At 42.1% G+C, this 16,159-nt stretch overlaps 1 protein-coding gene across 3 annotated transcripts; it reads left to right on the top strand.

The window, feature by feature from the left end:
- Positions 1-886: 886 nt before the first annotated feature.
- vwa2 (von Willebrand factor A domain containing 2) lies at positions 887-16,130 on the top strand. 3 transcript variants are annotated; one of them, XM_046376670.1, is made up of 14 exons: positions 892-1,077; positions 4,193-4,254; positions 7,458-7,532; positions 8,305-8,438; positions 8,520-8,629; positions 10,557-10,754; positions 10,903-11,036; positions 11,165-11,294; positions 12,313-12,368; positions 12,457-12,564; positions 12,651-13,229; positions 13,890-14,441; positions 14,651-14,773; positions 14,995-16,130. In XM_046376670.1, the coding sequence occupies exons 2-14, from the start codon at positions 4,203-4,205 to the stop codon at positions 15,123-15,125; spliced, it is 2,382 nt and encodes a 793-aa protein (XP_046232626.1). In that variant the 5' UTR covers positions 892-1,077; positions 4,193-4,202; the 3' UTR covers positions 15,126-16,130. The 3 variants fall into 3 exon arrangements, with proteins under 3 accessions (XP_046232628.1, XP_046232626.1, XP_046232627.1); XM_046376672.1 differs by lacking the exon at positions 12,457-12,564 and having other exon boundaries at positions 887-1,077; XM_046376671.1 differs by lacking the exons at positions 892-1,077; positions 4,193-4,254; positions 7,458-7,532 and adding exons at positions 7,608-7,752; positions 7,877-7,995.
- The last annotated feature ends 29 nt before the right edge of the window (positions 16,131-16,159 follow it).

The following is a 16,159-nucleotide window of genomic DNA, read 5'->3' as shown; positions in this document are numbered from 1 at the left end:
GCAAAGTGGTTTTATCATTACATTTTCAGGTTGTCCATTCGTCTCATTCTCATGAATGTGACGTCTCAAGAATTTCTTCAAATTTGCCACAAACATCCACTTGGATTGAAGGATGAATTGATAAGGATTTGATGGTCAAAGGTCAGACTGTGACCATATTTCACATTTGGTCAGGCACTAAAGTGGTGACACCATTATTGAAACGCTGCTGGGCTGAAGATTTGTGTGAAGTAGAATTTGTATGTTTTTTTCCTTCCATATTTGAAACATTGCAGTCCACCACAAGTTCCCTGGTTTACTTGCTTTATTGAGCTTTAAGTGTTAACTGTTGCACTATGCTGCACGCAACTCTTTAAGTCGTCTGCAACAAAAGTGTGGAAAAGAACTAGAATCAAACATGTTGGTAGTGATAATTTTCACTTCAGCAAAAACTACACTCTTAATACTTAAAAAAAAAAAAAAAAAAAGTCTTGACTTTTGCAACAAGTGCAAGTGTAACTAGACCGGTGCGGGAGGCGGAAATTCAAGTTTTGTGACTTTTAAGGACTGAATGTACGAATTATTGTGATTTATTATTTCATGATACATTCCCATAGTTCAGATGAGACAGACCTTAAACGCCAAGGTACATTAGAGTTCCAAGTATATGCAGTAAAATAATAGGGAAATATAAGGTTAGCCTGGACATTTACACACTTAAAGGTAAGTAAGTAAGCAATGGACAAATAAAGGTACGCCGGTGTCGCAGTATTCTAAAAGCTACAATACGCATTTAGCAGGATGAGTTAATTTCCTTTGCAAATAAAGAGGAGAAAAGGGGAAGCGTTTACAGCTCGTCTTTAGTCACTCCCAGTCACCGTGCCGGCTTTGCGCGGGATTAGAGGAGGACAAATTAGAGCCTACCGGCGCAGGTACATCATAGGTGGGCATGTCGAGTAGGTGGGGTCGTTGCTCTCCTGAGCAGAAAGCCCCTGGCAAATCAGGCTGCAGTGCGGACTCAGAGGAGTGCAGAGGAGCTGAAGAGGACCGCTTTGTGAAAGGATAAATCCAAGGCTTGGAAACACGAAAGAGCGCATGGTGAGTGGAGACATTCTGCCGCTCGTAAAGGTGGCTGCCGTACGCAGCTTGTCTTAGCGTAGGAATGAACCTGCCGCACGTCTGCATGGACTTGGCTCTTACTTTGTTGGGGTATGGATCGAATGATTTTTCCCAAATGTGTGACTTGAAACCGTGAAAGCAGTCGACAACCTCACTGTTTTGTGCTTAAATACAAGTCTACGTCTGAAAGCATTTGAACTGCCACCTACGTACTTAAGGATTTAAGTAGGCTTGACACGCATCCATTTGTTTGCCTTCTTGAGTAAACCTTGTCTACTGTTGCACGTCAGGGTCGCCACCTCTGGCCCCATCTTAAAGCAGCCTTGGCCCTTGACACATTTAAGAGTGACCAGATGTTGGAAGATAACAGGCTCCAGGCTGAGCCACAGTAACAAGAAACGCGGTTAAAAACATTTTTGTGCTGTTTTCATCTTGAAATGGTACCTCAGGTTTACCTTTTGTAAGAGCTTCTGCATCCTTTCATTATTTGCGCACACGCTTAACCCATATTTAATGTGATTTAATAAAAAACCCAAAACAAATGAATTCAGTTTCCCTGTAGAAATGTAAAAGGCTTTACATGCTCTGTGTGTGGTTGGCAGCTTGCTTGTGCAGTACAAGGCAGTTTGAATTGTAGTTAGCTGTGGCTTTTAATCAGACAGTCGTCACATTGTGGAAAGAAAAGGAAAAACAAAAAGTTTCCACATTTGTGCTTCAGTTGTTTTAAAAGTGGCTATTTCAGGTGACTCACACTGAAACGATTTAAACTGCTGTGGATGTTTGGTCAAAGTGACACACCTCCAAGTACAGGTTAGGAAGTCTTAGGATCTTGAATGACGTTGGTTCAAAAAGTAGCACTCCTTTATAATTACAGACTATAGAGAGGAGGCACTTTTCTCAGCCTGTTTGAAAACAGACGGCACGTCCATGATTTGGGCCTTCCTTTGTTTCATTTTGTAGGGATTCCCCGGATTGTGGGTTTGTCTTTAATGCCGTCCCTGTAGACACACAGGTTAATTGTCTCAAGTCAGCAGTGGATGAAAGTTTATCTCACAAAATGACCCTTGGCTTTGGTGTTATTTATCATTGCTGAATTTAAATTTTCAGCCGTGCATTTTGAGTCCCAACAGCAGAACAGGAACATATAGGACTTTGATTAGTTAGTCCTTATAGTTCAGATAGGATCAAATGTACAGTCAAACAGACCACAAAGCTGTTCAAAAGACGAGGAATGGAAGGAGCCAGAAGAATGCCTATGAAGAGGGAGCCAATTTTGAGACGTGTGTGAAGTGCATGTGTGTGTGTGTGTGTGTGTGTGTGTACAGTGCGCACATTCAAACACTGTGGTCTCCCTGGCAGTAATGAAATCTCCTGTCCTCATGACGTACCGGTGAGTGCAAAATAGAGCATCAATAGCTCCTGGTGATGTTTATCAACCCTGCGGCTTCCCAGACAGCCACCGCATGTCAGCTCTGTAGATCTGTATCACACACACACACACACACACACACTCCTCTTTAAAAGAGGCTTTTTCCTGCACACAATTCTATCTCTGTCGTCTCAGGAATACACACAGCCTTACCTGTAAGGAGGCTTTCTCTGGAAGGTCTGTGCCCTTTAGCCCACCCCAACACACACACACACACACACAAAGGATATTATGGCCAAGCTTATCGGCAGCCAGAGTTAATCAAACCTTATCTGCAGCCCCTCAACTTCTTATGTGTTCCCAGCATGAAGAGAATACGGCAGGTGGGACTGTTAACCTCTCATTTATACGTCAGTGCCATTTTTGAGGCCACGCCTTGTGTATGTGTTGCACGTCTACTCAGTTTTAGATTTTAGATTATGGTAGATTTTATGGAAACTTCAGTTGTATGGATTTTGTGGTTAGATCTTTATATTCCAGCCTGACATGCTTCATTATAAACATGAACTTTATTAGAAATGAAACTATGTGAGCTCTGTTTTGTATCCCACAGTCTGTGTGGACCCCCTCAGTGTTTCTGTAACTGACTGTGTATTAATGGGGAAAATAAGGCATATCTTATGTCAATTTTTTTAATAATCTGGAAGTGCACTCCTGTGAAGGGGCGGTTGTTGTCCTCTGGGTGGTATCTTTGTAGTTTGTCCACATGTCCTTGTAATGATAAGCCTTCAGTCTGGAAAGCCACCTGACAAGACGCAGTTTTACAGCCCTCATTGTATACGAGTGGTCTGACACAGTCATGCCAAAAACATGCTTTCTTATAGACTTCCTGACCACACACATGCACACCTCAAACGAAGGTCTTGATATTACTTATCTCTCTGACCCAGACATAATACAGAATGGTCCACATGCTGGTGTGGACACCTTTGTATAGGGGAGTGTGTTTTGGCACACACACCAGTGGGGAGTTGAGGTGCAGTTTTACTTATGCCAACATCCCGCTGCTCCTCCATGGTAGATGTCAGTCCTCAAGTGTCTCCTCATTAAGTTTTCTTTCAGGGCTCAACCTACACTTGGCTGTGAAAACCTGGTAACGGTGTACCCAGGTTTCAGTACACTTATATGATCAAAAAGTACAACATCGTCATTCATTAACTGTCTGGTAAATCTGCCATTAACCGTTATTCCTTTCAGTTTAATTCGAAATCTTTCTGCAGAAATAGTGCAAAAACATGCTGAAAAAAATGAAATAAAAACAAGACTTCCACCTTCATGGCTGCTGCAAAATTGTCCGTACCCGACATTTACAATACTCCAGTGGCTCCCAGTTTGGGGATCGGGGCTCCCAAGATAAATGTGAAGGGTCCCAAAATGATGAAAAGACATAGTATAGAATATATACATATATTTATATATTCTATTGCAGTTGTTAATAATTTTAAATGGGATAAAACCTGCATGAAAACCCTCACAATAGTCTAAGGTGAGGGGTTGTGGTCAGCAAATTGCTTCATTTTCAGGGATCATAATGTTGAGAACCAGAGCTGTATGTGCTTCTGTCTCAGATGTTTGTACCTAACTTTCACACTGCCTTTCCATTGCTTTTTTAGTGCATTTCATTCCTTCTTTTTGCTGAGTGTGCATCTTTGTTTATCATTCCAGGTGTCCCGACATGCACCCTCATATCCACTCCTCCCTCCTCTTAACGCTGCTGCTTCTTCAAGGTCAGATGATTGATTTTTTTATTATATTCACTTCATACTGGTGGAAGAGTGCTCTCTGTACCGCTCTGGTTTTCAGAGTCTTTGTGTGAAGGATTGTTTTAATTAATGCTTTTAATGAACCGGTATCATTGCTAATGTTGGTCACTTAAAAATGATTTGGAGCGTGCAGCAAATACACAAAATGTGACAGGATGCAACCTTTACAAACCGTAACTGCAACAGATTGCTGTGTGCACATGGTCCCGCTGTGAGCCGATTTCAGAACGCAAGTCTGGAAAAGAGCTAGACTGGCTCTGCTCAAAGGCACTAGTTTGTATTTATGAACCCCGTAGTTGTAAAACAGGCGGTTTCAGCTGAGGTGAGATCAGCGTTGGGCTTTTGATGGCCAAAGTGTTTGCAGAGAGAAAGGAAAAAATAAAGTCTTTCGAAATACATAAATGAAAATGGTCAGTGTGGCATTTGTGAACATATCTGAGTATCTGGATAATGTTTGATGCTTGACTGATGCTTCTCTGGTCAGGCTGAGATTCCTTACATGATATTTTACTGCTTAAACCTGTCAAGTCTCCATGGCTTAAGAATTCCCATTATCTTCTCATCAAAGTGATTTCCTGCCTCCTGAGCTCAAAATATTGCTTGTTTCCAGGCGAGTCAAATTTTGCATCTCTTTTATAGCATATCCTCAGTCGTTCTGTCGGACGCGAGAGTATCGGTATTTGCCTCAGGGGAGAGGAGGGAGTCGTAAGGCAATATAATCTTTGAGTTGTTTTCAAAAATGACAGCTTTAGCACCATCTGAAGTATTTATTAGTGGCCATTTTAAGACTTTGAACTTGAGCAAACCAGACTGTTTCACCTTGTCAAGACGCCCCCTTTTCCTCCTGTGCTGACAACACAGATAACATGTTGAAGTGCTTCACAAGCTGGATATCCATGTAATCCAGCCTGTCAAATTACATTTCCCAGATGAGTTAGAGGCTGATCCTGCTTTTAATCTCCGATTTCAAGGGGATATTCCTCATATCTCCCAGGCCATGGTGGGATTAATTAGACATGGACTCATACATTTTCATTCACAGACATTAAAGATGCGTAGTTACTTTGCTCGAGGCGCATGGCTGAACAGGCAGACTTTTTGTTCGCAGCAGTGGGGCCCCACTGACCATGAGAAAGCAGCTTGCCGGGACCTAAAACTTTCACTGTCAAGAGGACTTTGGGGCTGGACTGACGTTGAAATTAGAGGCAGATGAAAGGGTCAGGATTGTGAAAAGGCGGGAGCTGAGGGTTCTCGGTTGCAGGTGGTACTTTTCTTTAAAGTTTCTCGACCTCATGTAGTCTGCTGTTTTCCTTCAGTGGATTCAGTGGCTCTTTTTCTCTCTGAAATTAAATGTTTTTTTGGTACAAATTACATCAACTTAAGATTTTTTTAATTTTAGTCAAATTTTAACAATAACTTCACGCCTGATGACCCTCTGCTGACCCTCAGATTAGCTAGTTGAAGAGCTGGTGGCCCAAAAACCACCCAGATTATTAGATTATTAATAATAATAATGAGAAGAACAATCCCCAGTATAGAAGGCTGTGCTAACTACTGTCCAAAAATGTAAAAGCTGTAACGCAGATTTGCAGAATGCATGTTGCAAATCCCTCATTTTTCGTCAGGAACTCCCTTCTGCTTCGCTTACTGCCAGCAGAACATGTCTCAGCAGGATGCTTGTGACCAGCACTCACTTTCTCCCCTGCATGTCACATCCTCATGTTCATAGCAGACGAAAGGCATTAAAGGAGGTGGTAGCTGTGCTTGTACTGAGTGGAAAGACTGGCAGATCTCATATATTTGCCACCAAAATCAGTAAATTCAGTGCCTGAAGAGCACTACTAGTGGCAGTGTTGATAGTCAGACAGAGTAGGGCTGAAATGATTAGTCGATTAATCACTTGGTAGCTTAATTAATCATTTAAGTTGCTTATCAAGTAAAAAGAGATGCGTCACATTGAAAGATGTTCCACGTATATTGAATAGCTTTGGAGTGTTGCTGTTGAGTTTTTCAGAATTCATCTTTTAATGAGATTACTGTCATTTTTGTTACTGATTAAATGGATTACATTCACACTTTCTTTAAAATTACTGTCAACTTATGCCATGTTTTTTCCCTCCCCAACCATCACTGCATGTCAGTGACAAATGGATGACTATAGAGGAGTAGGACAAAGACTAAATTATCTAAAATAAAAAACCCACTCTTTTGTCTGTTGAACTTTTGCACTTGGAAGCTTTTTCCAACATGTTTGATGTTTTTGTTCTTTTGTTGTCTGGCTTTTTTTGACACTTGAAGAAGACACCACAAGACACATCCCCTATTTCAGCTAATTAGCAGGAGCTAAATCAGCGTGAGGCGGACAGCTTGAAGCATTACAGCTAAGTTGACAGGAACAAGCTGACAATTTTCTCCCGTCCTCTGAGTGAAGAGAGGGGCTGAACTATTCAGAGAGTGGAATCTGTTTAATGTTCTTAAAATCACTCAACCGCTTCGTCTCAAATGCCTCGGTGACTCGCTGGGGTTACAAGGGACAACTAGGCATGTTCACTGTTCATTTCTGAACAGGAAATCACGTCCCCTTGCTCATCTCTGAGCTGTACGTGTGTCTGAATACAGCAACGTCCTTTCAGTGAATGGAGCAAAAGAATGGTTTTATTCACTTGTCCACTCACATTAGCTTTGAATACTTAATTATCCCCCGCAGAAAGGGTCAGGAGGGAGTGAGTGAACTGTACTGGGTTCAGGGACAAAATCCCATGTATTATTTTATTTTACTTTTGCAAAAGGCTCTAATGATGGTTCTTGTATGGCAGTGAAGATACTGTTGACATGGATAAGAACTGAGGTTTGCGGATCGGTGTGGTTACCGTGCTTCAGATTTTTCAGAATTATAATTTGCAAGAAAAAGGCAAAGATGAGAGAAAAGCTGAAAAAATAAGCATAACTTTGTATGCCAGAGATTTGTTTTGTTTTTTTTTGTTTTTGTTGTTTTCTAACTTCTAACTTCTAACTTCGGATTTACCTTGTAGGGGTCTGGAACACCAGGCTGGTCACTAACATTTATATCTGTGTGTCATATGTTGCTGCCATGCATGTGCATAATATTGTGTACATGCAGTATATGTGGACATTTGACTGACTTCTGTGTTGTTTATCCCTCCCAGTCCAGCAGGGCTCCTCAGTGCAGGAGATCCAAACCAGCCATGAGAACATCGTAAAGATCAACTCAGTAGGAGAGAGTGAGTTTACCTCCACCACAAAGCACGTTCATCATTTACCCTTCGTGTCCCAGCAGTATCTAAGCAGCTACTAACCCCCTCCCCCCCTTAATGAGCATGGTTGTGGTAGTGTGGCACGAGTGTATCCACAGTGTAACATGGAGAAACATCATGTGGCAATGGCACAGCAACTGTATACAGTTGGATGTAAGCAGGTAACAGAGGAGGCCGATCAGCTAATGTAAGTGTGATGAGGCTAAAGCTACAGAACAAGCCATACGAACATTTTAATGCAGTTATGTTCTTGTACAGAACTGATAAATTGTTATTGTCAAGACTGGTCTTAGTAGCCTGTTGTCTGTTAGGAAGTAACCTTCCCAGAGTGCATGACAGACGGACAGACAGCGGACACACTCTCCTCGCCTCTAATGGCCTTCCTCATGATCAGCTGCACATTCTAACATGACAGCAACACCACCGGCAGGTACAAACGTGCTTGAGGGAAGAGAGAAAGAGTTTTTTTTTTTTTTTTCTTGGCAATGGTTTTGCGAGTGTGCTCCTGGGAGAAAGAAAATTGAGCCGTGGCATGCGAAGCTGTTTTTCTCTTATTATGTCGAGGTATTATTTTCATCTGCAGCAGCCCATTTGATCGCCAACCAGGGTAATCCCGTAATGCTCACATACACAATAGAAGTGGAGCTCTTTGCCAGGAATGGAATGAAGAGAGAGTTTAGATGTTTTTATTCGGATATTCGATGTATTCAACTGTGTGTGTCTGTCTTTCCATGGGAAGTGATGCAGTGCTCAGCAGCCATGGATGTCCTCTTCCTCATGGATGGTTCTTACAGCGTGGGGAAGGGCAGCTTTGAAAGAGCCAAACACTACGCAATCAAACTCTGTCAAGCACTAGACATTGGACCAGACAAGGTTTGTTTCTGGTCCTCTCTCTCTCTCTCTGTGTCTCCGTCTCATGTCAGTCACTCTTCATGTGATTCTTCCCTCGTCCAGGTGCGAGTCGGCTTGATTCAGTTTGGTTCCACTCCTCGGCTGGAGTTCACCTTGGACTCGCACACCACCAAACAAGAGCTGAAGAAGCATATGAAGAAAGTCTATTACAGGTTTGTTTCTCCTCTCATCTTACCCTCAGTCAAATCATGTTTGGGATGGGATATAAAAAACTTAATTGTAATATGAAGTCCAATTAAGCTCTTGCAGAGATTTAACAAATTAAACAAGCTGGGTTTAGACTCTTGAGACTCATGAGCAAGTTCTGTCCAAGTTCACTCAAGAAGGGGATGAGACATGACTCAGAGGGCGTTGCCCTAAACGTGAAAATAAACATTGTGTAATGGTGTTTTGGGGTATTAGTTTGATTTTGTGGATTGAAAAGCATATGTTCTCATTAAGCTGTTGATTATCACTACGCTCCAAGGAACATCTGCTCAGTTCAGTTATCCTCTTCATCATGGCTGGGACACAGGGAACATGGAGATGTGTTCTAGGAACTTTATTGGGAGAAAGTCGTTGGGACATTTCATTTGAGCTTCTGTCAGAGAAGAGAGGAAATTGGGTTAAAAATGTGCAGAAAATCACAGCAGTGTGAATGTGTATACTACATATGCAAGCAGGTCAACATTAGTAATGAGAACCTTGATGTCCAAAACTTTTTTGGCTAAAACTTGTCATGTTGGGCTGATTGAAAACGAGAAAGACTTGTTTATGTGTTTGACAAGTTACATGATCTTGAGTGGGTTCATTTTAAAACTTATTCTGAAACCAAAAACACACACTTTCACACATGTTCAGAAGCTAAGTAATGCTTCCTGGAAGGAAAAACAAATTAATTTCAGATTAGAGGGCCACACTTCAGGTGGTCATTGGATATTGGAAAAGCACATAAGCCTAGAGAGAGGAAGGTCATTTAGCCAAGTCTGTGTGTGTGTGTGAGTGTGTGTGTGTGTGTTCGTGTTCACAGCTTGATTATAACATTTTGGCTTGCCATCTGGTTTTAAATGGCTACCCATGTTTTGAACTTATTAGCTGTCACATCAACTAAAATCAGACTTAGAGAGTGTATGGTAGTGTCTGAGACGAGGTGAATGTTTAGTCATGTCCTTAATTCATTTTGTGTAGTTTTTATTGAAAACCTTTTTTATCCCTTTACTTTGTAGCAGGCAAAAGTTTAACATATAAAGTGTGCGAGGACCAGATTTTAACTAAAGTTGATTTGTAGTCAAGAGGTTAAATCCAGTTGTCAGAGTTGCTATTCTAAAGTTGCTTTTTCAAGGATTTAGTGTGTAAGCTTTTAGAAAAAGATGGATACACAAACTCGGTAGAGCAAGAACAAGTCTTAATATGGATTAACGCTGCAAACAACAGATGCAGGAGCTTATCAGTCATATAACGATGATTACTCTTTTATCCACCGTTGTTGTTGAAGTCTGCCATCTGCACTTAAAACAAGTGATTAAAGATCCAGCCTCTCTAAAATATGAGTACATTGTGGGTGCAAAAGCTGAGATCTTAAAATGATTCCTGGAGGCACTTGTGGTTTTGGCTTTATTGTCTCGGAGTTTCAGTGCTTCAAGCAAACACAGCACTATTTCCTCAGTGGAAAAACAAGTGGGAAAGATAATATGGTGTCACCCATCACTACCTTCGTGTCACTGATTTCGTTCAGCAGTCCTTTCTCCTAACAGTCATGAGACACTTTGAATCTGCTTCTTTGTGTCTCGACTGAAAGGGGCTGTAACTGACATTTATGTGTTTTTGAAAAAATTATAATGGGGTTTAAATGGCTTTCTCGAACCCTGGAGTGATGAAACATCGCCAACACTCAGACAATTCCACATACACTTTCAATCCAAGAATTAGAAAAGGAATCCAACCAAAACTGATTGGTGGTTTGCTTTGGCAGTGATAGACAGTAGATTATTGACTCTGCTGGCTTCTGTAGCACAATACATATTCTCTAATTGTTCAGTCTCAGTTTTGTTCCAACAATAACACATAATGTCTCAATTGCAAACTCTGATCTCTGAACAGGGGAGGCAGCACTCAGACTAGCCTGGCTCTGAAGTACGTGTTGAGGAAGGGTTTCCCAGGCGGCCGTAACTCATCCTCTGTGGCCCAGATCGCCATCCTCTTATCAGATGGGAGGTCGCAGGGCAACACGATGCAGGCGGCTGCACAGCTCAAAGAGACGGGCGTGGTCCTGTTTGCCGTGGGCCTTCGCTACCCCAGGTATGTTTGGTGGTCGGAAAATAATTATTGTCAATAACGGCACATTCATCTTCTTCTTTTTGTTTGCAGTGCAGTCTGTTAAAAAAAAAAAGTCTCTGTTTTATATTTATTTGTTTATTTTTGTCTGTTTGTTTGTTTTGATTTCAAGGTGGGAGGAGCTTCATGCTTTGGCCAGCGACCCGACGGAGAACCACGTTTTCTTCGCCGAGCATTTCTACGACGCCGTAAATGGCCTGCACACCACACTGAGCACCTTCTCTGTGTGCAATGCCACACCCCAAGGTGGGAGTCCTCAACAACACTTTAACGAGAGGAAATTAAAACTGCTACGCATGCCACCCACTTGCATCCATTCATATATATATTCCTTCTTTTGTACTGCTGTCTCGACTCCTTCAATTGTCCTCCAGGCTGTCAGGTGGAGTCGTTTCCCTGTGAGAGGAAGACATTAGAGACAGTGAAAGAGCTGCAGGGGAATTTCATGTGTTGGAAAGGATCCAAGGGGTATTCCCCATACATGTCTCTCTGTCCACACTACAGGCAAGTGTACATGGATGAAAAACTCAAATATTCTTGTGAATCCCTGAAAACTCATCTCTCTATAAACTGAAATGGCAGAATCCATTTATTAGATATAATATATACTGTATATATATATATCACATTTAATTTAATTTAATTTAAGTTACTTTATTAATCCCAAGCTGGGAAATTACTTCTCTGCAACCCAACACTGATTGAAACACACACACACACAACATGCAACATGCAGTGAAACACACAGGAGCAGTGGGCTGCATCAAGCGCCCGGGGAGCATATTGGGGCTTAAGTGCCTTGCTCAAGGGCACATCAGCTGGCTAATGGTGGGTGGGACACTATCACTCCACCACACTCAAATTTTTCCTGCCCGTCCGGTAGGGGAATCGAACCAGCGACCTTCCGATCCAACCTCTAGGCCACGGCTGCGTATAATTGTCCAATAAAGTATAAGATTTCTTCTAAGTCAGCATGAAATATTTGGTAACTTGATGAGAAATTAAAATATAGATATATTGGTTTTGGTTTCTCAGGAGTGATAGACCTACCACTTTGTTTGGCAGCAACTGAAGGGACCACAGAAACAAGTTCATGATAAAGAAGGAGGCTTTGTCAGACTTGGTTGGGAAAATGCTCAGTGAACCACCAGACTGTAAGACTGTGGGCGTTCAACAGGTCAACTCCCACGTGTAAATGTGCTGTGTCAGTGTGCGGGTGGCAATAAAAACAAGCAAGTGAAATTCTTTCGAACCGTCTCAGGGCAAATTAAAATGGCCTTTGACAAAATTAATTTCACAGCACATTGCAACTTTTGCACAGTGAAATGGCCAAAGGCGGAAGGGGCTTACAGTTGACAGTACTGCCGCAACTTTTCATTTAATCTTGGGATCCAAGGATTTTTAGGTACAGCATTTAAAATCCAAAATAATAAAAAGGGAAAAATGAGAAATGAGTAGTTTTGACTCATTTTCAAACTGACGAAACAAGTAAATTTCATGGTAGTCCAAATGTGTGTTGCAGGTACAACAAGGTGTACAAGAGGCACCAGACAGTCTGCCATCGGACTATCTGTCCAGGTAACAACGCTGTTCTTCTCTGCCTGTCTCTGTCTGTGTCTGTTGATATCATGCACACTACTTCCTGTCTCTCTCCACTGTACTGTAGATCCCTGTGACTCTCAGCCCTGTCTGAATGGTGGCACATGTGTATCAGAAGGTCCAGAGGGTTACCACTGTGTCTGCCCACCTGGCTATGGGGGAGACCCACACTGTGGTCTGTACACTGTCTAAACACTTTGTGAGATCTTAGCAAACTTTGATGCAGAGATGGAACTAACTTGACCCTCCATCACTCCTCAGCCCCTGCGATGTCACTAGACTGCTCTGTGGACCTGCTGTTCCTGGTGGAGGGCTCTGCCACGCTCACCTTGGAGGGCTTCCTCCGCCTCAAGTCCTTCTTGAAGCGCTTCCTGCAGACTGTGATCGGTTCTGACAGCCCCAGCAAGGTTGGCTTGGCGGTGTTTGGTGGAGAGACCAGAGTCGAGGCCCAGGTGGGCAAGTTCAAAGGGGACATAAGGGGTCTGCTTAAGGCCCTGGAGGCACTTCAGCCGATCGGTGGCGAGACCTTGACCGGCCAGGCACTTCGTTATGTCACACGTCACGGCTTTGTGAGCCCACCAGTCTTTGCTGATGTTTCAGATGATCTTCCCCGCGTAGTGGTGCTGATCACTGCTACTCCTGCCGTGGACGAGGTGGTGGAGCCCTCTAAATATGCACGGGACAGAGAGGTCTTCCTCATAGGCATGGGACCAGACTACTTAAAGGGACAGCTGAATAACATCACAGGAAATCCCCAGAGGACTATCACCTACGCATCACCTGAGTTCAGCGCCAAGATCCCTGAGCTCAAGGCTAAGATCTGTAGTGTGGACACACAAGGTACCGACTGACCAAAAGAGATGGCCTGTGCTGTTCACTTGAAAACAAACAAAAGCTATTTTTGTGTTCAGTGTTAGTCACCAAAACATATTGTGTGTATCCTTGAGGTCTAATAAGCCTGCTTTATATTATTCCTTTATCATAAAACATTTTGAACCAGTATTGTTTACATCATGTTTAAAAGGAAGCAAGCAGTCTTCTTCCTCACAGCTTTGCTGGTGCATTGCAGTTTATCTTGGCACATTAGCACCACCTTTTGGCAATAATGTGCATCTTTGTGTGTGAGACAAACAAAGTGAGCACTCATTCATAAACTCAATACCCATTCATAACAAATACAGGGTATCGTTAACATTCATTGCAAAGGCAGGCTGTATAGTCTCCCTATTGATAAACAAATGCTTAAGTAAAATTGATAAAAAGAAATATTTTGAGAGGGAGGAATGCATGCACATGCAAGAAAAGCACAAAATATCACATAAAAACCATTTTTAAAAACACAACAAAAAATCCTTGGATTAGCTCTCACTTAGAACCCTTAATAAGATGAAAAAGATAATAAAATAATAAATGTTATAAATCTCCCTTTTCTGGCTGGATTTTGCAGAAAAAGAAATTCATAATGTCTGAAAATACATTTTCTGAACTTCTGTTCTTTAGGTTGTCTGGGGCAGGCAGTTGACCTGGTGTTTGCCCTCGACGCCTCAGGTGGAGTCGGCCGTGATAACTTTTCCACCCTGCGCGACTTTGTGCGCAGCCTCACCGTCCAGTTCGACATCAACCGCGACGTGGCGCAAGTGGCGCTTGTGGCCTACGGTCGGAGACCCACCACCGTTTTCAAACTGGATTCTCATGAGACTGGCTCTGCCATCCTCAAGGCTGTAGGTGAAGCCGACTATATGGGAGGAGTTGCCTCAACGGGCGCAGCTTTACTTCACATGCACTCCAACGTCCTGACGGTGACTCAAGGCGCACGACCCGGAGTCAACAAGGCTGTGGTGGTGGTTACTGATGGCTCAGGTGGCGATGACGCGGCTGTTCCAGCTCAGAAGATAAGAGACAACGGAGTTTCAGTGTTTGTGATCGGCATCGGAGATGTACAGAAAGAGAGGCTACTGCAGATCGCTGGTTCAGAGGAGCACATGATCTCGGTGCCGTCTTACGAAGATCTCAAGTACTTTGAAGATGTGCTGGTGCAAATGTTGTGTTCAGGTGAGAAACCACCCTCTGTTATCAAACCTTCCCAGAACAGCTTGTTCTCTATTGTTTCATGGATAGGAATAATAAGTTGATTAAGAAAATGTTCTTTTTAAGCTTTCAAAAGTAAAGACAAAAAATACTCAGGGACCTGTACAAAACATTAATTTGTAAACTTTATGTTATTGTAACCAGCTGTGGCATGATGAATTTCTTTTTGTCAGAGGCTAAAATGCCGGTAAATCTGTGCAAGCCGAACCCGTGTATGAACGATGGGGTCTGCATCCTGTCTGGAGGGAGCTTCCGATGTCAGTGCCAAGGCTATGAAGGACCACACTGTGAAACAAGTCAGTGGCATCATTGAGCTTCCCTTGCTTATTTCTTTACTTCATTCCTTTGTATCCATCTTTGTGCCATCCTTTTCCTTTGTGATCATCTCCCAATCCTTATTCCCTCCTATAGACGGGATGTATCTGCTTTTCCATCACATTTACTAAAGATTCTATGTAGCTCCAGCTGTGTTCTTTGTGTTTGTAGAATTCATGACTTTTCTGTGGTTTGTCCACAGGAAGCAGCAGGCCTTCATCCAGAGGAGATCGTCCAAGGCCTGCTGGTCTCAGGAAGAAGAGCAGGCAGAAGAAGAGCCACCAGGAGCTCCTGCATCTCTATAAACTGCACCGCCGGAGACACGCCGCCTGATAACACCCCACACACCTGAACACACACACAGACACGTACACAGAAACAAATCGCTTACCAACACTTAAGGACCATGGATGTTTGCGGGTACACAGTGGAGTGTAAAGGGAAAACTAACGATACTACTTCAATATTTAAACTTGCACTCAACTTTAACAAGTGCCTTCAGACTGTATGTAATGCTACTGTGTTGTCCATTTTTGTTGAATTCATCAACCATCACTGTGTTCACTGTTGTGCAATTATCCCATCTATTCAAACTTGTAAACTTTTATATTATATTATAGTGTATACTGTGTGATTATTTTTTATTATTTTGAATAATGAGAAGTCTAAAGATATTATCTCAAACTTTTTTCTCTTTCTAAACCAAAACAAAAATATCAAATATGGAATATCATATTTGTTCCAAAAAATGATTTTTGTAGTAGTAAGTAGTTATCTTCTTAAATTTACTGATCAATGTTTTTTAAATGCTAAAAAGATGTTTGTTCTAACTAATGAACAAAATTACTTTATAAATGATATATGTATTTTGTTATTAGTTATTTTATTAGTTATCTTAAAATAAGGATGTTTTGTACTTAAATCACTTCTGGGGAAAGTAGAAAAAACAAAAGGTCAAATTCTATAATACCTGATCAGTATCTATATTTACATAGCAGAATTATTCCACATGTACAGCAGATTAAGTGTTTTATTTTAAATGGCTGGGCGGCACGATGGTGCAGTGGTTAGCGCTGTTGCCTCATAGCAAGAGGATTCCAGGTCCGTAGTCAGCTGGGATAGGCTCCAGCTTCCCCGCAACCCTGACGGATAAGCGGTATAGAAAATGGATGGATTTAAAATGGCTAGTCTTTTAATTACAATCAACTGAACCCTCTAAAACATTTTTTAGATGAACATCCTACCATCAAATGACTCCCTTTCGTGAATGCTTTATTACTTCATGAGACGTGACTGAGTTGACTCTAATTACCTTGTTAAACTTTAATGTTGCAAGTTTTCAGTGTCCTTTGCATTGTTACTACGGT

This window comes from Scatophagus argus, chromosome 21 (genome assembly GCF_020382885.2).
Source record: "Scatophagus argus isolate fScaArg1 chromosome 21, fScaArg1.pri, whole genome shotgun sequence".
In the NCBI taxonomy this organism is placed as follows: Eukaryota; Metazoa; Chordata; class Actinopteri; family Scatophagidae; genus Scatophagus; species Scatophagus argus.
Note: the sequence above shows the minus strand (reverse complement) of the source record. Positions and strands in the feature narration are given on the sequence as shown.